Source organism: Tyto alba, unplaced genomic scaffold (genome assembly GCF_018691265.1).
Source record: "Tyto alba isolate M040663 unplaced genomic scaffold, T.alba_DEE_v4.0 Super-Scaffold_18, whole genome shotgun sequence".
NCBI lineage: Eukaryota > Metazoa > Chordata > Aves > Strigiformes > Tytonidae > Tyto > Tyto alba.
In genome coordinates this window covers 7,635,772-7,656,393 of record NW_024881280.1, presented here as the reverse complement: position 1 = coordinate 7,656,393, position 20,622 = coordinate 7,635,772, and the positions used below count along the sequence as shown (strand labels likewise).

Below are 20,622 nucleotides of genomic sequence, written 5' to 3'. Positions count from 1 at the left end.
ACCTAATTCAAGGATCACTAATGGTCTAAATCTGATTATTACAGGAAAAGAATAATAATGCAGTTACAGTATTTTTATACATAAGTAGTTGCAGTAATACATTTAAAATTCTAACACACATTTCTCTCTGTTTCTATCCGTTTTCTAGGGGTTATTTTCCCCCTTCTATTGCTCCTCTGGGCCTCAAAGTCAAAAGCTATAGACTGCTGGAAATGCTAACATGAAACTGTCAGCATGTGGAGTCCTTTATCGGGAACAATATGCTGCTGCTTTCTTCCTCCCCCGTCTAGGATCCACTTGGGGTTCTTTTTATGCTTGCTAACATGCTTTTACATCTTTCTCTCTCCTCACTGGTCTACAGCTCTATCCTATATCCAGATTTATGATGTATGGTGCCCTTCACATATGATAGATACGATTTCTTTGTTCTGTTACTACCTAAAGACAGTTTTTCCAGCTCTGGCTCTGCCTTTTTTGTTTCCCCTAAAAAAATCCCAAAACAAAATAAAAACAACAAAAGCAAAAGAAAAAAAAACAAAAACAAAAAAATCACCACAACAAAAAAATACCCTTTATCCTAAAGGTTCCTTGAAAATAAGCGACCTTGCACAACAGCTTAAAAGCACAATCATTTTTAAAAAACTCATAGGGTAGAAAACTCCAAATATATTTTGTGGTTCAAAATGAACCAAAGGGACACTTTGCTAATCAAATCTCCATTACAGTTCTTCACTCTACAGTGTAACAGGCTGAGTCTTCCAGCCTGTCCAGTGATAAATCTACAGGGACAATTTTGTTTCACAGACAGCCCTAGCATGAACTCTACAGACATACACACCTCAGAAGGGACGTGTGTGCTGGGACATGCCACCCTGCCCATGGGAAGCCATCATGTTTGAGAGAGAAATTCTGTGTGCTGCATGGAGGAAGGAGGATGGGGAGGGGGCAGTACACAGAGGGCAGACAGATAAAACTGGGAGAAAGCAATATGAAATTCCTTCTAGAATCAGACTAATTCAGGTCAGAGGGGAGCTCAGGGAGGTCTCCAGTCCGCCCTCCTGCTCAAAGCTGGGTAAGCTACAAGGTTGGATCATGTTACTCATGACTTAATCCAGCCTTCTCTGGAAACCTCCAAAGTAGAAGGCAGAACAATCTCTCTGGGCAACCTAGTCCACTCTGTCTGAAAAGCAAAAAACTTTTCCCTTCCATCTTGGCAGAACTTGTCCTGTTTCAAGTTATGCCCGTTGTGTCCCATGTTCCCACCGAGCACCCCTGAGGACAGTCCTGCTTCAGCTCCATTCAGTACCTTCCCAAAGTTCTGCTACGTGCTTTGGCACCTTTGATTACAAAAGTAGCCTGGATTTCTACCAGACAGCAAAGTCTGTGCTTTTAGTGAGATGTAGCAGGGGTGCAAGTGAACTGACCTTCCAAGAGGCTCTGATTCCAATGATAAGGAGCAACTCCAGTTGTTAAGAGTGTGATCCAGGAGTCAACAGCTGCTCTTGCAAAAGAGAGCGCTTACTTTTCGTTAATTATTTTACAGTATTAGTATTTTAAATAAAATTGCCCAGACAGATAAATGAAGTGTCAGTTTCTGAAAAAACAAATTCCAGACGGAAACCTTTAGCACCTCAGATCAAGGGATGAACAATCAACCTTATTAAACCAACAAACCAAGTTTATTTATAGAAGTCTGTACAATTGTGATGAACTATGCTAGGACACCAATGAAACAAAGCAAACAAATCTCTCCCTCTCTAACGAGTGGGAGGTGTAGTCACTCACCTTTACATGCACTTAAAAAAAGATTACAGCTTTCATACACAGTTCTGTAACTATTTGAGAGTACTTTCTCGATGTATTATTCTCAATATAAGAGGTTTGCACGATAATTTACTGACTGTTGCCTCTCTTAAAAACAGTACTTCAGCAGAATCCAGAGATTTTGAGAGGGTAAGTGGCAGTTTCATAGCTGCAGATAACTAGGACATAGTCCATCATTCAGATCTGCATTCTAAACCCACTGCATCTCCCCTGTTTCGGTTATCTCCACTAAAAGTTACTTGCAACACTGTACAAGCCTCATCGACATTTTGGCTGTAGTACAGACTATTCTTGTGTTACCAAATGTAGAAGTTACCTAAAACCAATACATGAAGGGAAAGTATATTAAAACCACTGAATTTGAGTTAACTTTACCTTTAGAGATCACTTGTCACTGAGCCTTAGAGCTCTGAAGCATTTCTGTGGAAAAATCAGTTCCTGAATTGCTTGATTTGGCAATTATTTCTGCAAAGCATTGGAGAGTGATTATTTTGAAAACTGGCTATTGCAAAATAAGTTTAGATTTTTATTACAAATCTGTAACATCATTGAAGCTGTTAAAAAACCAAAATTATATCAAATGCATATCTACACAGTGAATCACGATGTCTCCTATGAAGTTATCATGGTAGATTCCATAAATCCACTCTTAAAAAGTTAAAAGTACATATACGTGAAAGCCTACTACAACTCCAGAGAAGCTGCTAAAATAGGCCATCAAATAAAGCAGTCTATGATTACATATTTACAGAATAACCCACATGTGTCCTAGAACTATGGACTATTCGGTAAATAAGCACTGAAGGATTTCTAATTACTTGTTTACATGGTAGGTAAGAGCTGCTTCATAGGTTGATTTTCTTTTTATACACAGTTCATAGTATCAATCTGCATACAATTACATGATGTTTCTTTAAAGCTACTGTTAAAAAAGGAAAAGAAAGTTAAATAAGAACTAGATTAAAGTTTCATTAAGAATCCAACAAGAAAGTATCAAACACAGGTTTAAACATAACCAGTGTATGATTTCAGAAAAACAGTAATGCTCTGACACAAGAAGAGCATCAGCATTTTCCCTCTTCAGGGTCCCCCAGAAACATTCCTATCCAGTTCAGTGCTGAAGTTGTTACGTACGTACTGGCCTGAGTAGGAACAAACACGTGCTTGCACGCTTACCTGAACGAGGGCCTCTAACCTTTTAGACTTCTAATTCGCTTTTAATTTAGTTCTTAGCTCCATATATTCAGTTGTATCGTTTGGAAAAGTTCTTTGTTAAACATCACTTATATTTACACTTTGATTTTTTTTTTTTAACACCTGAGTGATAATTTAGCTGTCACCTTGTGTCCAGTCAAATATTCCATAAAGCCATACAATTCTTGTGCTAGTGTTGCACTCCACTTGTACCAGTTTATATATGAAAGATGTGCATCAGCTACTTCACACATTACCCACTGACCATTCTACTATGTCCTTACTGTGTCCTTCCCCTTCCACACAAAGTGATTTTTTTTTTTTTTAATTTTTTGTTTGTTTATAGAAGCCCCGTTTAAATGGTTCACAAAGCAAGAAACAAAGCGAGCTGGAGCCCAGTGAAGACACGATGACTTAACAAATATGTAATATTGGAGGCTTGGAGAAGAAATTATAACCCAACCAATGAGCACCCCAGGGCCATCCCAGAAAAAGCTACTTCACTCAGTTACAGCTGGAGAGCCCAGACGTCCTACAGATGACAAGTCCCACATCAAGAGTTGTGTACCTCTCATCAGTTAAGTGTAAGTAAAAAAGGGAGCATGAAGTTAAACAGCTATATCAGCCAAGCCGTTTTAGTAAGAAGAATCACATTTAATGAGTTTCTTTCTTGCAATTTCAGATGCTCAAGTACAGCTGGTAGAAATTCAAAACAGCCGTAAAGAACTGTGACAGACGGATACAAATAGTACTGCAGCTTAAAAATGATAAAAAACACCTGAAAAAAAGTCACACAACCCTCCCAAAAAAATTTACACTTTGAACCTAAGCCAGTTTTTGAAGATTCCCTTCTCCAAAGCTAGGATGAAGGAGGAAGAAGAAGAGGAAGAAAGTGCAGATGACCTTCCAGCCACAAAGGTCTTGCGCCAATGTTTATTCACCATGCCTGTGGTGGTATGTAAGGGGAGATCACCAAGTGCTGATTCTGCGACCACCAAGAGATTCCTATGTAAATCCAGACCTCAGGCTAATACTGAACACAGAGTGGACCAACGAGCTGCATCAACAAAATAAAAACAAAAACTCAAAACTAAAAGAAATGGGAAAACCCCAAATAGCACAGATCCACATTTGTGAGGGGGCAGGAGGAAAGGGCAAGAAGGGAGGTCTATACAGTAAATAGTTGAATGGTTTATGTTACAGATGACTGGCAGTTTTAAAGAGTCTCTTCCCAGCTCCATTGCTGCTCCAACCCAGAAGGGAGAACTGAAAAGGGAGGAAGAAAAGGTAGGACATCGTCATGGAGCATGCAGGATCAGAAGCAGCAGAGTGGGCATGCTCAAATAAGCCCCCGCCTCTTTTTGTAGTCCTCCAAGTTCAATGATCGCCGAGGGGCACCATCTTTTGCTGGTGGAGCCTTGGAGGTGATGGCCAGTGCCTTAGATTCTGTTGGGGATAAGAAAAGAGTGAGGACCGAAACACATGAAAACTGCTAATTTTAATTGTTGCTTTTGCTGACAACTTCACCTCAAAATCATGCTTGGCTTCCCTAGTATACATCAGGTTAGAACTTCAGTATCCGGTAGCTTATCTTCATAGATAAAACACGTGCAATTTTGACTCTGTTATTCCAGCTTTCTACTGATAAGTATACTTTCCTTTCTTAAGAAAACTACTCTGTAGCACACTGAAATCACAATACAAACAGAGCCCTTCAGGCTCAGTTCTGGGACCTTTGGTGAATCATTATCCCATGAGAATAGCAAGCATAAAGAGATAGATAATGAGTGGACAGAAGTCAAACTTCCTATCCATGTCTACAATACACATTTTAACCAATTCCCAGGTCCTTCTGTTAAGAAAGGAGACTGCACAAAGCAAAATGGTGTTCTGTCTGAGGAAAAAAAAAAAAAAACAAAAAACCACACAACACAAAACACAAAGCAGCCACACTTAAGCCTCTACCTATACTGGGTGTCTCTCATCCTTCTCTTTTCAGTCCCCTTCCTGGTTTTCAGTGTCCCTTAGCACGCAACTCTCATCTGCTTGCTAACTCTCTGAAGTTCATAACTATCTGCTTCAGGAAGTCTCCTATTCTTGGCAACCTACCTCACTCTGTAGTCTTACATCCAGAGTTCCAATCTTGACCTAGTTTGGAAAGACCACCTCTCCTACTTTTCCTTCTTGACAAGGTTTTAAGTCTTTGTGTATTCTCACAGTACTTCCTAAATTGTTGCCCTCCAAGAAACTTCAGCTCTAATACTTCCAGTAACGCAAGAGAAAAAATGAGCCTTGTGAGTCAAATTGCACTGGTATACTCCCATGCTTTCCCTCCACTGGAAGACAGCTCGATAGGATGAGAGGAAACTGCCTCAAGTTGTGCCAGGGGAGGTTAGATTGGATATTAGGACAAATTTCTACACTGAAAGGGTTATCAAGCATTGGAACAGGCTGCCCAGGGAAGTGGTTGAGTCACCATCCCTAGAGGCATTTAAAAGACATGTAGACATAGCACGTGGGGACATACATGGTTTACTGGTGAATATGGCAGTGTTAAGTCAATGGTTGGGCTCGATGATCTTAAGCGTCTTTTCCAACCTAAAAAATTCTATGACACTAAACTGTTCTTGCCACACATCTCAGTCTTTCAAAATCACAAAGAGGAAGATGACAAAGACCATAAAGAGGAAGAGTCAGCGTGTTGTGTCTATAAGCATACCTTCACTCCCTGTACAGTGTTTTGGTTCCCCTAACATTTTGCTTCAATACCATATGCAATACCAAAGTTAGGGAACAGCAACTGGGTAAAACAGCAGATTCCAAATCAAATAAAAATACTTTATCCACATAGCACGTACACAGTTTATGGATCAGGACATCACAGACACCCAAAGCTTATCTGCCCTCAAAAGTGATTAGACAAATTAACAAAGAAAGTATGAAGGCAGAAATCAAGACTTATTAAATACAACACACCTGACTGTTCCCCGAAGATTATGCAAGTCATAGAAACTGTAGACTGGAAGAGTACATCAGAAAACACTCATTACCTCCTTTTCTCTCTAGGCATATGGAACAAGGATATGGGCATATACAGGCTTTCAGTCTAACACGATATGGCTGTTCTTGTTCTCTCAATGGATGTCACTAACACACATCCTCCCTTCCTCAGTTCAAGATACTTGCCAAGATAACAAATACTGAGTCCTTGCTGCTATCTGCAAAAGCTCGCCAAAGATTTTGAAAGGGCTCTTCTGGAAGAAGTGTGCTCTACCATAATGAGCTGGACAATTGCATCCCCAAATGCAGCCGGAACACCTACCTGAACTGGGAACCTGAAGATCAATCTTTACATCAAAGTCATGCACTTTGAAAAGATCTTCTGAGAGGTCACTGGCTGATTTAGAGTTCACATCTTTATCCTTCCCTTGACCCTGAAATAAAAACTACAAGTCATTCTCTACCCTTTTCTGTCCCGATAAACACAGGTAAAAATGCTTTTTCTGCCACTATTGTCACAAACATAGTTAGTTTAACTTTCATACTGCTAGAGAAACTTAATTTTTTTTCCCCAAGAAACAAAAAGCTGTTCCTTTTCTATGATAATGCTTTACAGAATACCTATTTCTAGAACGGAAGCATGCACACCTACTATTAGTCATAAGCTTCTAGAGCATAACAGTGACAGTAGGAGGAACGTAACAGAGACAGAAATGGAAACTTGCCTTACTCATGTCCTTTGGAGCATCTGGTAATACACCAGACCCATATTTTGCATTTAGCTGGGCAAGGATGGCAGCTTGGACAGCAGGATCTCTGGACTGCAGAAGGGAAAAAGAAAAAAAAAATATAAAAAAAACCCACCCCACTGTATTTAAATTTGTGAAAACTATACTGCATTTTGTTAAAACAGCACTCATATCCATGAATCTAAAACCACAAGAGGCTGTAGATCAGTCAGTCCAATCTTTAGGATCTCAGAGACAACTGAAATCATCCTGATACCTGTGTAATGCATCTGTCGGTAACAAACTAAAAGTTACCCTTCAGAAAGTCTTTCTTTGAGAAAATGAGAAATACATTTCCTGTTGATATGGTTTGCTCCTGTGACTAATCTTAATAATACTGTTAGATGTATTTGCTTTCACCTTACAGTTCTAGCTGAAGCACTTTACTAGAGAGAAGAAATCTTTAGAAGATTATTTTCTTTACATAATAGTTGTCTACCATAATAAAGCTACTCAGTTATGATTCTTTTCTAATAAAGAATTTTTTCAGAAGTAATTACTTAACACAAGCCCTGCAATAAGATTCCTTTTCTATTCCCTTGCCAGTTTGTGGGGACTGATGAGAGCCAACTTGGACAGTTTTTATTAAGTACTAATATCAAAACTCTATACTATTCCAGAACAGGCCTCAGCAAAGCCAGATTACTTAGAAGTAGGAGCTGATCACCTTGCTAGCCACTGTTTATATAGCTAGGGACTGCAATAGCAAGCTTTGCCACAGTATCATGGAGCAAGTTTGTGTTAAACTACTTTAACAATCACTGGCCCAAAAACGTCTGGTCTCTTCTCTCCTTTCACAGATCTTTCCTGAAAGTTTCAACGAATTAGAAGCAAAACACACACCTAAAAGCAAACTGTCTTCCCAGAGCTAACTAAATCTGAGTAATTCTACCTAGAACTCACTACAGAAGTCTAAACCTGTTGCTTCTCCATGTACATACCCACATCCCTTACGCCTTTCACACTTTGCATTAAGAAAATAAATAGTGCTTTTTCCTTCTTCTGGGATAGTAAGACCAGGATCTCACTCAACTACATGTCACCCTGGCATCTGGGCCATTAACAGCATATGGCACAGCTGGGAATGAATACAAGCTACGTTTTCCTTCCTACTCTCTGCATTACATTAGTTCCTGCTTCTCTGCAAATTGCCTCAACTGAACTTAAGTATTACACTCACATTAGACACTATTGTGGGCTTGCACTGCCGCCTAGTAAAGGGGTCCATTTGTTGATTTTTCATGCTGTGACTTTCAGCCTGAAGAAGAAAAAGCACATGGTTTTGCAGAGTTAGCTACTTGCACCCTTGTAAATCCTCCCACAGCACCCCATCCATGCAAGCATTCATCAGCTATATATAATATCAAGATCAGAGGAAAACCAGCAACAGCATTACAGATTAGAAAGACTTTGACACACCCACAATCCGATGCTTCACAGAGCAAAACCACCCTTATTGAATGTAACAAAAAAAACAGGTGCAAAACTCTCAGGGCAGTTAAGGCTTAACCATCTGCTAAACAAGCTTAACTTTTCCTTAGTAGAAGTGTCACTGCAGAGAACTGAATATTTCCTTTATTTGATTCTCTGAGGTCTCCTTACTGATTTAGTTCCCATACAAAATGCAGTAAGTCACTATTACAGTCAGTAATCTGCTGATAATTGAGTTGATCAAAAGGATGAAGCAATTTGCTCCAAAATCATGTCATTTGCCTATATGAAAGATTTTATAGATCATTTTAAAAAATTGAGTAACTTCACCATGCAATTATCCCCCTTTGCATCATTTTGTCTCTACTTGTACAGAAGTATTAATTCAGCACTATTTACCACAAGTGCCTTCTCAGATTCAACGATATTCCACTCTCTATTCCTCTGGTTGATATAACTGCAGAAAGGGAAAAAAAAGGAGGAGGGGGAAAGAAAGTGACTGTCATTTATCAGTCCCTACACAACAAAATGTTTGACAGCATTCTTACAGCTTCATCCTCATCACAAATTATTCTTATTGCAACACATCTGCTAACTAGGGTATGTGGAAGAAAGTTTACATTTTTGACAGTTTTAACTGAATAAGATACAAGGCAGTGAAGATAGGCAAATAATAACAGGACCATCATGATACACATTTCATTAATATGTTGTACAGGAAAGAAGAGACAAAATCTTGCAGTTAATTCACTATTGCATTAGTTTCTCTTCTCTGTATATTTCGATTGATACTATTTAAGACAGGAAATTCCCAATATCTGCTTCTTACCTGATGGCAGAAATGTTTTTTGTTCTTTGACGATCCAGGGCCTCTGCTCTCTCCTCAAGTTCATTAAGCTGATCTTGAATCTGTTTGGCCTTGTCTTGATCCCCCAAGTCCTCAGCCATAGCCTTCAACCAAACAGTAACTCATTAGGCACTATTCTCTACCACAGAACTCAGAGATACAAGGGACAGACCCATGCCAGCTAACCCTATTCCAATTCCAAATATTCTACCCCACATGATAGGATACAATAAAGAGCTAAACTCTCCTTACAGCCCACAGCAAAACAGAACTTCTTTGAAGAACACTGAAAACCTTTGAAACTCCTTAAACTAAGGAAGAGGTAGGAACACTAGTCCCAGCATGAGAAACACAAGTCAGTTAGATGCTTTAAGTTGCAGATTTGATTCAAATTTAGTACTGCTATTTAACAGCTCAGGAAAAGAATTATTATTTCTGCAACTGCCAGTTTCTACTTATTTCAAGGAGTTGGACAGTCCCCTGCCGCACCACCAGACCAGCAGTAGCTTATTGTGCCACCTGGTGACAACAAAAAGCAAACGCACCCTTCTGCAGTGGAAAACTAACAATTTACATGTTCATGCATAGTAAGATGATGACGAAACAATACAGTTAAACCAAAGAATGTAGAACTAAAGATTAATACAAAATCTTTGGTTTCATCGTATACGAAGCACTAATATCTTGAAAAAGGACTGCATAAATTAAAACAAACAAAATGCGTTATGTCTATGTATCTTCAGAGATACTTAAGACTGCTTGTTTTCTTGACTTCTTGGCTTTGGCTTCTGAGCACTGCTAGGTCTATTCATTCCAGCAGGTCTACATGTAAAACAGTTCGGTGGCAAGTAAATCTTCTGACAACATACTCTTTTCAATATGAGTTACTGGCCATAAAGTGACAATTCAGTTACCCCTGAGTAAAAATCAATTGAACAAAACTTTTATTTTTCCTATTTTAAAGAGTATAAGAAATCAACTTTCAAATGGTATCATAGGGTACTCCACAAGAAAAAAAAAAAAAAAAAGAAAAAAAGAAAATTAAAAAAAGGAAAAGGAGTTTGTAAAGCAAAACAGCTTAAGACCTTCTTGTTTAAAGAACACAGAGAGACAGCTATAATCATTGGCAATTGACCTCAGAAAAATGCAATATCTTTAACTGGGTTCTATGTGCTCTGAACCCAGCAATGAACCTTGAGATCCACCTTTTAGCTGCATAGTTAAAGTCGAGCTTACTGCTGACTACCGCCAAAATCCAGATGAGCTCCAGTTCTTCAAAATCAAAGATTGCATTAAGCTTGCAGGCATCATCTCATCTCTCACCTTCTCCTTTAACAGCTGAGTTTTCTTCATAGCGTAATTTGGAGGTGCTTTTCTGAACCTTTCCTTCTCTTTCACAATCTGTAAGATGAAGAGGGAACATCAAGAATAGGCAAAGATGAAATGGTTATTTCAATACTCGGACGCTAGAAGCATCAGATCAATATCACCTAAGAAATGTACTTACTGCCACAGAATTTTACTCATGCTCTTTCTCTGCTGCATTTTTAAATTTGTGACTTGGTAATGAGTTACAGATCCATTCCCCTCACTTACGATCTACAAAAATCTGATGCTAATCACATTTGGTCAGTATTAAGCAAGTATTAAACTGTAGAAACTGTGATAAATGCATCTATCATGATGCTGTTAGCTTTTCAGAACTTGAGAACTAAGTTGCCATACTCAGGGTAGGAGTTCAGAGCTCTGGAACACAAGTTCAAGAGGAGGTAACAGGGCATAAAGTAAAGCATGAGTGAGCACCACACAGGTGGGTTACCAAGCTATTCTATCCAGTTATGCAACCACCTTCATTTTGAGACTTATTTTCTTCTTAGGAAGCAAATATCATGATCATTTCGCTCTGTAACAGCTAGGGCTCTACTCCATGAGTTCCTGTCACCTTTAAGCACTGCCACAGCCTCACTACAACACACTGTTTACCTCCTCAATGTCCTGGTCATTAAACTTGTAGTTGAGGGCTTCTTTGATAGACACTTCTTTCTTGTTTATCTCATCTAGTGTGGGTAGCTGCATCCCAGCAGAAAACATCTGAACACAAGAGACAAAGAAGTTACTTTCTACTTAAAGTATCCTTGGCAGAAGGCTGCTAAGAAGAAACTAAAGTCTGGCAAACTTACCGCTTCCTTCCACTTCATAAACTCACTTTCAGTGAATTCCTGATTTGAGACAAACTCCAAACGAAATACACGCGAATCACTGCCATGCCTGCAACAAGAAAATGTAACAACATCCCTTTCTGATGGTAGAGAGCTGTGATCTTGGATCTACAGCAGTTAATTGATTCAAGAAGCCCAAAACCAGACACTTAAGGCTACTCTTGCGGCTCACATGCTATGTGTCCCTAACATCAGTCAGGTAAGTCCCAGGAGCCCACATCAGCTATTTGTAGCAATGGAATACCAGAGCGCGAGTCTGCAGCAAACCATGTGGCAGTTGTGGCAGTAAAACCCTCAAGAGAAAAGAGAAACAGACTTCTCACATACCTAAACCTTACATACCCTATTTGGGGACCCATGGCATGATCTTTAGAGACACAAAGCTCCTTCATGTTTGGACCAGTAGAAGTAACCTTTAAGCAGTACTGAAGTATACAATGCTGGAGCCAACCCCTATGTAATTTTCAATTCACTGGCCAGTCAAAAGCCAGAAATCCCTAAACATTTTCTAAGGCTCACTACCAGAGACCTTTTTTACTCCACGCTTGCACCCATGTGCATTCTCCACATGCCTCCCTGTTTCTCCCAAATGGTTAATGTCTTCTTGTCCTATCTCACCAGCATGTTTCGTATTGTAACTGTTAACCTCCACCTCACCATCTTTATAAGGGCTGTAAGAAGAACTGAGAAATCCAGTGCTACATTCAGCTTCTTCCCTCCAAGGTATTATTTTATGTTGTAACATGTATGCCAGACCAAATCATGTATGCCTTTAAATGATACATAATTCTAACATCTGATTATACAATAGTGGAGAAAAAATACAAGAGTATTGCAAAGCTCAAGAGGCGTATACAAACAATCATGGGTTACTAACACAAATTAATTGCTCAGATGTCAACACAATCACAAATCCCTGTATGAGGTTTTTTTTTTTTATAGTTACCATTATGCCCAAGGGGGCAAAACACCCCAAACAAATTCAACCTCAACATTCTAGCAGTAAGCAGCACAGCAAGGCCCAGGCTGCTTTTTAGGTCTTATCTCCAAACCACACACAGACCATTATTTACTATGAAAAGGACCCTGAATCATGAACTGATGAGGATTACTTCGGTATCTTACCGCAACTGTAGTCCTTTGTTTGTCCGGGTACCACCAAGCTGGTAAACTTTCGCAGTCTCTACCACACCAGTTATTTCAGCAACCTGTATCAGAGTAAAACACGCAAGAGGAAGGATATAAGGTTTTTTTCTTGCGTTCCTGGAATATATGTGATATTATCAAGCCTTTTCACTAGAGATCAAAAACCTTAATGTAACTAACAATTCTAACTAGATCATGGAAAGCAAGCCTCTTCAGTGTACATTATCTGGTACTGAATTAGTTGCTTCATGCATCACCTTTGATGTGACAAATTATACTATCTGAATGCTTGATGCAGTTTTTCTATCTTCTCAGTTCTGCCTTCCTGACCAAACAGTGTATACTTTCCTACTTTTCCTAATTCCTTTTCATTTATTGGTGGTTTGGGTTAATGTCCCAAATGAAATACACCAGTGCTGCTCACATACTAAACACAGCCCCTTTTTAATGCAATTTTAAAGAATATTATTGCATCCTATGATTGTGCAGTTGAAGCAATGAAACAGGACAAACAAAATAAAGCCAAACCCAAAACTGTTCTCAATCACCTTCTCTTCTGAGGCACACAAATACTAGAAACACTTTGTCAAAAAAGACTTGAGACCACACAGTAACTTGGGAACACTCCCAGAAATAAGAAGTGAATGTTACTCATCCTTACTTGGTCAAAGCAGAGTCTTGAACTCTAGTTTGCAATACAAATGATGAGACATAACAGCAGGAACCAAAGCTGGAAGAACAGGCTTTGTTACTGCTCCCTCTCTCTCACTAAATATATCTCTTCACCTAACTGGTCCCATAGATTGATTTATTTTTAAACTAGTCTCTTCCACTTCTTTGGCAGCAATTATGTTTTCTGGTTATAAGCAATCTTTCTACATTAATCACTCCATCACAGCTACCTGAGAATTGCTAAGCTGCAAATATTATATTACAGCACTATAAAAAGACTTAAATCCCTTGGAACCACACTCACCCGATAAACAGGTTTGCTGTTGTGATTTCCAATGCCAATACGGACAAAGCAGCCAGTGACTGTCTTGGCAAAGAAGGGCATGTGACACCAGCGTTCCAGCTTGTGTCGTGATAACCGTACTCTGTTCAGTTCTTCAGGCAAGGACACTGGCTGGGACTTAGGAGGAATTTCCTCTTTCCTGATTTGGGAAAGGTAAGAAGGAAGAAAGAAAGTAGAGATATAATCACCAAAAAAAAGGGGTCCTGAGCAAGGTGCAGCATGAGTGCTAACTATTTCAATTACTAATAAAAGGAATGATTCAGCATGTTGACTGTGGTTGACAGTAGTTGACTGTAGATACGCAAATTTAGTATTCATGAGAAAGTCTTAATGCAAAGTCCCTGACTTGTTACTCACTGCCCCTTCTACCACAAAGCAGGAAGACTCACACAAGTCAGTTTATAGGCCAGTACTTTAAGATAAGCCAGCACATACCTCTGCCCTGCTAATAGGCCAGGGTTCTACAGCTGCTAAACTGTAGGGCTAAATAAATCTGTAAACAACAGTGTAAATGGGCCTAATGCTAACAGCGGGGAAACGGAGTTGCAAAGCCATCCAAGGTTCCATGCACCATAATATAGAAGCCAAGGACTCAAATCCAAGAGATACAAGTGTGCCCAGAGGTAGCACCACTGTAGGCACACTTAAGCATCCCCAAATAATCCTCTAAAACAGTATGTGTCTCCTTAAAGTGGATCTGTGTTTTTGAACACATACTTACAAGTAATCATAGTCCAGTGTTTACTACTTACTCTTCCTCTTCATCAGAGGATGAGGATCTGGATGAGCGATCACTTTTCTCACTAGACTTATCATCCTCCTCCTCCTCTTCATCATCAGAGTATACTTCACTAGTTTTTAATGGCTGTTTTTTTGCAAGCAATTCAGCTGGAGGAAGGAGGACAGAGAACAAGGAAAAGTAAGCTGAAAGTTTTTTATGAAAGCTTCCTTTTAGAGCTGAAACATTATTGTTTAAAAAAAAAAAAGGGCAAACAAAAAGAGGCAGATAGGTGTTAATTTTATGCTGGATACAAGTGGCACATGTTCAAATCCACCAGTAAACTAAGCACTCCATTGTAAATATTCAAAGAGAGAAATCAAAGTATTTAAAAGCATCTTAAATCTCAGTGGTACTTATCTTCAGTCTCCCAACTTGACTGCATGTAGCAATACAAGATGGGCAATAACAACTGGATATACAAGATAAAACTATTATAATCAGACAACTCATTGTTATTTTGCAAGGAAAAAAAATAATCTCATGTATGGAGAGGACCATAATAAACCCCAGTAGAGTAACAAAAAGGGTTGCATCAAAAGTCTGTGGTGAGACAGACAAGATGACCTGCCAGTGAAGAAACAAGCAAATGTAGAAAAGGTAGCACAAGTACAATAAATACGGTTTGGATGGTTCAGAGTTTAAATAACAGAATCTAAGTGACCAATTAAAATACTCGAACTAAACCTGACTAAGTGCCATTCAATGCACTGCAATGAAAGTTTGCTTTGTCTTCAGACCATTCCGGGGAGGGGCGTCAGGGAGGAATACAGAACCAGTTGGTGCCAGACAATACCCTAGGTGGCCGTGTTGGGCAAAAGACCAAAGAAAACACAGACACAGAATTCATTCACTCCAAGGCACAGGATTGTTGCATTAATTAGAAACAGGAAGTAGCACATTTGGAAAGACAAAACAATGCCTCCGAAGCTGTAGCAACACATTTTCATACCTGTTCTGTTCTTCCTTTTCTCTCTTTCTGCTTTTAGCTCCTCCATTGCCTGAGATTTCTTGTCTAGCTTCTCATCCCGCTTTGATCGCCGCTCTTTGTTATGTGACATGACCTAAAAACATGCACAGAAAGTCCATCAACACCAAGTACAAACCATAAACTGAAATGCATTAAAACAAAGATTGTTTGCACACTTTGAAAATTTTTCAGCTACAAACTACTAACAAACCCCACTTTGGAATCAGTTTTTTTTCAAGTTCATTTTTACAGAGGCTAGAGAGAGGGATATCAATACGAAGCATACTTTTTCCTTCTATTTTGTATCAAAAATAATTAATATATCTACATTTCAACATTTCTGCCACCAAGTTTTAGTCTCAAAACTCCTTGAAGTTAAACAAGGACTAGAGAAATAAAATGGAAGCAATTCTGTGACTAACAATGAGGAAAAATTGGATTAATAGTCTCATTTGCTTCTCTTTCTGTAAGGCCAAATCAAGGCACTTGTTCTCATTCAGTAGCAAAGAGAAAAGTTACATTAACAAATACTTAAAGCAGAAATAAAATTGTGTGTAAAGTCTGCAATATGGATCCAAATCTTAAGTGTTGCAAGTCTCTAATATTTTCCGTTTCTAACAGGTCTATCTGGAATACCAAGTAGCACAGAAAGCAGCTGCTATAATAAAGCATAAGAGACAGTCATTTGAAGTAAGTCGAAGTAATATCTGGAAGGCACTGTAAAAGAACTCTGCATAAGATTCTTTTATATATGCATACATGTATATGTATCTACACATTATGTACTATATATATGGATTATATAAGTATATACACACACGTAGATATATGGAGTTGGGAGGGGTAGGGAGATGAGATTCATGCCACTTAATATGTGCCTAGAGGAAAAGTCATCTCACCTAATTTGATTTAGGTGTTAAACATCTATTTCACCAGAAAATAACATGGAGTGAGTTGCCAGCTGGAGATGCCCTCCTCCATTGCACAAAGACAGAGGTGACAACAAGTGCAAACAATCAACTAGTTTTTAGATGGCTAAAGTGAGGCAAGATGACTCCCATCCCATTCTGGGAGCCTATCTGCCCAGCCTCTATAAATAGTTAAGGGCAGGTTCTCAGCCATTTGAAACTACAGCCAATTCAGCCATCTGAAACTACAGTTCAGTTAGAGGCCTCACCCCAAAACCAGGTATTACCCTCTTTCTACTGGAGGTGGAAAAACTACAGAACTACTACTGTTCCTCCTAGCAGTCAAGCTTTTCATTGGCACCCCTACCTATTGAAACTAATCATTCTTTCCATTGTATAGGCATGCAAAATAAGACAACAGCTGAGCAGTTTCTGGCCCGCTCTCTCACACTTTCCCTTGCAAGAAAGACTATATCTAATGTTTCAGACTGAATGACAGAGGTTTGGCTAAAGGAATTGCAAAAGGTTGCTTTCTTGTTCTTGTAAGGGAGGGCTATCACAGCAACCCTAGATATAGCTGCAACTCTGCATTTTTCATTAAAAGGAGTTATCAGTGCACCCCTCAGCAGGCCAAAGATGTTAATTTGTTTAAATGAACTGGAAAGGCTAAAGATAGCTTGAGCATATAAATGAACTAAATTCTGACCTGCTTACCACTCTTTGACATTATGGGAAAACAGAGGTAGAGAGAGGCAGCATCCTGTCTCCTATTGCCAAGGAAAAATGGTTTGTTACTAAGGTCAGTTTCATTTCCTACCTGGGATTCCTGGATCTGTGTGAGTTTCTTCTTCTCCTGCTCTTCCTCTTGCTTTTTCTTTTTCTCTTTCTTCTCTTTCTTTTTTGCTGTTTTTAGTTTCTTCTTGATTTCAAATCTAGTAGCAGAGATTGAAACAAAAAGAATGTATGAAAGAATGCTCTATGTATGAAAGAATGCTCTCTCCCTGAGTAAGCGAAGCACCGCTCAGATGCTATCACAGCTTAAGCTGTTAGTAGGCTGTAAGGAACGCTTCTACTGCTTGCCCCAGATGGAGAACCCTTTAATGTTATCCATTCCCATCCCCTCCATTCCCCAAAAAATAAAAAGGTGAAGAAAAGCTGAGCATAAAAAAAATGCAGGCTTACAGACAGCTAACCTAAAGGGCTGAGGAGACCACATAGTAATGGCTACTCCCCAGAAATCTGTCTTTACTCCATCTTCATCTTTGCCAGTGTAGTGACCATTGCATGCTGTCTCCAACTCTAAACAATTGGCTATTTCATATCATTTGAATCTCAAAAGATAAAAACTTGGTTCTTTTAAAGCCGCTATCATGCTAACTTTCATGCTTAAACTCCACCTTTCTGCTGGAACTGGTCTGTCTAGGAACAACTGCAAAGAAGTCACAGTGAGTCTTCCTTCAGCAGCTACATTCCAGACTCAAGCAGTTTCTGCAGTCCAGTGTAGGCACTTTCATTTCTACTTTCATGAAATATATCACTCTGAAATCTTATTTTCAGTCACTGTATTCAGAAGTGTAGTGATTTCACTGGAACTGCCTTGTGACTGAGATTCCACTGCACCATGGACTGGTAACTGATTTAGTGGTGTGTGCATATGGACCAACACAAGAAAAAAAAAAATTACTTAACTTCCAAAAAGTGTTATCCACATGCATATTACACAGTCCATTTTTGAGTCCTTTACACCTGGATTTTGTAGACAAGAAACTGAAGTGCCAGATAAGCTCGTTGCCCCTTTTGCCTTTAACATGAGGCATAACACACCACGCACAGGCATTGTATCACATGCAGTGCCTGCTGTAATCCCAATGAACTCACAGCACAATGTACATATAAAGAGCTAGACCGTGTTTCGAAAGATTCAACTTACCATAAACTTAAATAATGACACCCCCCACCACCACCACCAGCCCCTTAGTTCTACCTGCCAACCCCTTTATATAGAACAGGACAAACTCGTTTAAGATTAAATCAGTAACTCAAGCTTAGATTGTTTAGCTTGTTTGTATCAAGTATTCTCCAGCATTCATTCTAAAAGACAGGCATTCAGTTACCATGGAACAGTGAATGAAATTAAAAAATATGGTGTCCTTCTACCTGATCTAAATCCAATCTTTCACTCATTCTGATCCCTTTGAGGAGAGCAGCAAACTAGAGAAGACATTGAAAGTAGTATTAAAACCAAAGACAGACAAGCAATGCTCTAACTATGGCTTGGACAAGTGGACAGTCTGACAGCAGCTTATATTGACATGATTTATCAATAGATGTCAGTCCTCTAGAGAAATTTTTCAGCAAGTGAGAAAAGAGAAAAGTCACTGAAGAGGGAAGAAAGTGGAGAAAACTTGCCCCACACATGCCAAATCTTTTCTGTTAAACACGTGGGAAGAAAAATACCTTTAGTACAAGGAAGCTGCCTGACAGGACAGCCTTACAGTAACAAACAAAACCGCAACACCTAAGGTAGAAATACACAAATGATCCCTTGGAAATGACATATCCAGCACCACTCCTCATTATTTCAATATCTCTCTCTTCTGTTAGGGCCCCAACCAGCTTCACACCCATACAGAGGCAACCCCTAACACTGCTCTGCAATTCACCATTTTTTTCTGAAAAATTCCAGCAGCTCATATACACCTTACACTTTGTTTGCCTTTTTCCAAAGTATCAACATGTGACAGCTAACACAAAAAAAGACAGAAGAGAAGCAGTCCTCCCGACTGACTGGCTTCTAGTGTGCAAAGCAGTAATATGACTACAATGGTAGCTGACAGACCCATGCATATTCGACAGGTGAGAAACTTTCAGAAACTGACTTCTACAAGAACACACAGAATTCCTGCTGTGTGCTTCTCAACTAGCTACAAGGTACAGTTTATGCAAAGAATCTACAAGGAAGCTTAATACGCTTTATAGTGCTGAATGCTTGGACCCCAAACCTGAGAGCACAGTCAGCGTACTCTCCATAAAGCCCCTTTGAATTTACTGCCAAATATCAAGAGATATAAAATTCACCTTCTCTTTAGCACTTCTCTCTTCTCTATCCGGTTAAACAGCTCCTGCTCTCTCTCCTTTTCTGTCATTTGTTCCAGTCGAGCTCTGTCTTCTTCATCTCCCATCAGATCTTCTCCATAGCCATCATGGAATTCCTCATCTTCAGATGAAGAATCTGAATCTGAGCTGGATGAGGAGCTGTTGCTTTCTGAGTCAGACACCTCTCCTAAAAAAAAAAAAAAAAACAAGGCAGTGAGATTCAGCTGGGGCAAGGCCCAACCATTTCATTATAGCATGTTAGCAGAGGATACTAAGAATGAATTTTACTCTTTTCTTCCACTAAACTTCCACTATACTTGGGGATGTAAGCATGTCCCCAAGAAGTTGCTTATACACCCATTACTTTCTAAGTGTGTGTGTCCATACCTCAAATGTCACTATTAACCACCACCAATACTCTTCATTATATCAACTTGAAGAACCAAAATTCATAATTCGAAGACTGCAAGGCTATGAATTGCTACACCACAAGCTGAGGTTGAAGCACAGTACCCTCAGGACTGGCAAGGATGTGATGCTAGCTCCATGACCATAACAAGCCCTCCCAGTTACACATGGGCTTAGGGAACAGCTGACTCCCCAATAATATCGGGTAACACCACCTTTAAACTTGATCCAAGTCCAAGTGCTTTGATTATCTCACCTGATCGACTACATTACACCAAATCGCAGAAGCAGACATTAGGATTCTTTCACTTTCATTCTGGTCTCAGTATTTCTGGAAACTTCCAGCTTTGTAAGCTTATGCTGTGGAAACCCTCTATTTGTAAGCACTGATATATACAGGTTCAGTCACCTCACGCTTTGGTTCATCTCCACTGTGCTTAATATATGTAAAACTGTGGGCTACTTCATGTTCTTTCTTAACTTTGTTGTTTTAGTACCAACTGAAATTGCAACTAGCTACCTGCAAACCTTCATAGGCATGATGAAAACAGGAAAGAACACAGGACATTTGCCCAGTATTGGATCATATTACATATTAATGTAAAAAAATTATGACAAAATTATAGTCATGATTTTTCTTCTTCCATGTCAGTATAAACGTGCAAGAATTCCAGCTCAGAGCAAATGCATGCAAGATAAACTCCTATTTGCATCATGCAACACTATACACCTCTCCCTTTGTCATCACAAGAAGTTCGGGAAGGAAAAATACACCAACAAAAAAAAAAAAAAGGCTACCCACACTACAGATGTGACATGCTAGAAGGAAGAACAGAATTTTCCAGAAGAAAGTCAAGTAATGAAATATGTCATACATTCTTCAGTTGAAACAGTATTTAGTGTAGTGTTGTGGTTGTAATGGAGTGCTTACAGCAACCCTATAATGAATTATATGCACTTCAAGCCATGGCAAGTTTAAGGGTCATCCAGACTATCCA

At 39.3% G+C, this 20,622-nt stretch overlaps 1 protein-coding gene across 1 annotated transcript in view; it reads right to left on the bottom strand.

The window, feature by feature from the left end:
• Positions 1 to 1,660: 1,660 nt before the first annotated feature.
• The window catches only part of RTF1 (RTF1 homolog, Paf1/RNA polymerase II complex component), a 31,252-nt gene continuing 12,290 nt past the window's right edge, over positions 1,661 to 20,622 (bottom strand). Inside the window, exons 4-18 of the mRNA XM_032990036.2 lie at positions 19,199 to 19,403; positions 16,938 to 17,052; positions 15,195 to 15,306; positions 14,217 to 14,352; positions 13,426 to 13,603; positions 12,429 to 12,511; positions 11,265 to 11,352; positions 11,068 to 11,175; positions 10,408 to 10,485; positions 9,067 to 9,188; positions 8,637 to 8,694; positions 7,987 to 8,064; positions 6,744 to 6,839; positions 6,341 to 6,452; positions 1,661 to 4,464 (exon numbers count right to left, since the gene is read on the bottom strand). Coding sequence (XP_032845927.2) covers positions 4,358 to 4,464; positions 6,341 to 6,452; positions 6,744 to 6,839; positions 7,987 to 8,064; positions 8,637 to 8,694; positions 9,067 to 9,188; positions 10,408 to 10,485; positions 11,068 to 11,175; positions 11,265 to 11,352; positions 12,429 to 12,511; positions 13,426 to 13,603; positions 14,217 to 14,352; positions 15,195 to 15,306; positions 16,938 to 17,052; positions 19,199 to 19,403 — 1,676 coding nt within the window. The 3' untranslated portion in view covers positions 1,661 to 4,357. The remainder of the gene's footprint in view (positions 4,465 to 6,340; positions 6,453 to 6,743; positions 6,840 to 7,986; positions 8,065 to 8,636; positions 8,695 to 9,066; positions 9,189 to 10,407; positions 10,486 to 11,067; positions 11,176 to 11,264; positions 11,353 to 12,428; positions 12,512 to 13,425; positions 13,604 to 14,216; positions 14,353 to 15,194; positions 15,307 to 16,937; positions 17,053 to 19,198; positions 19,404 to 20,622) is intronic.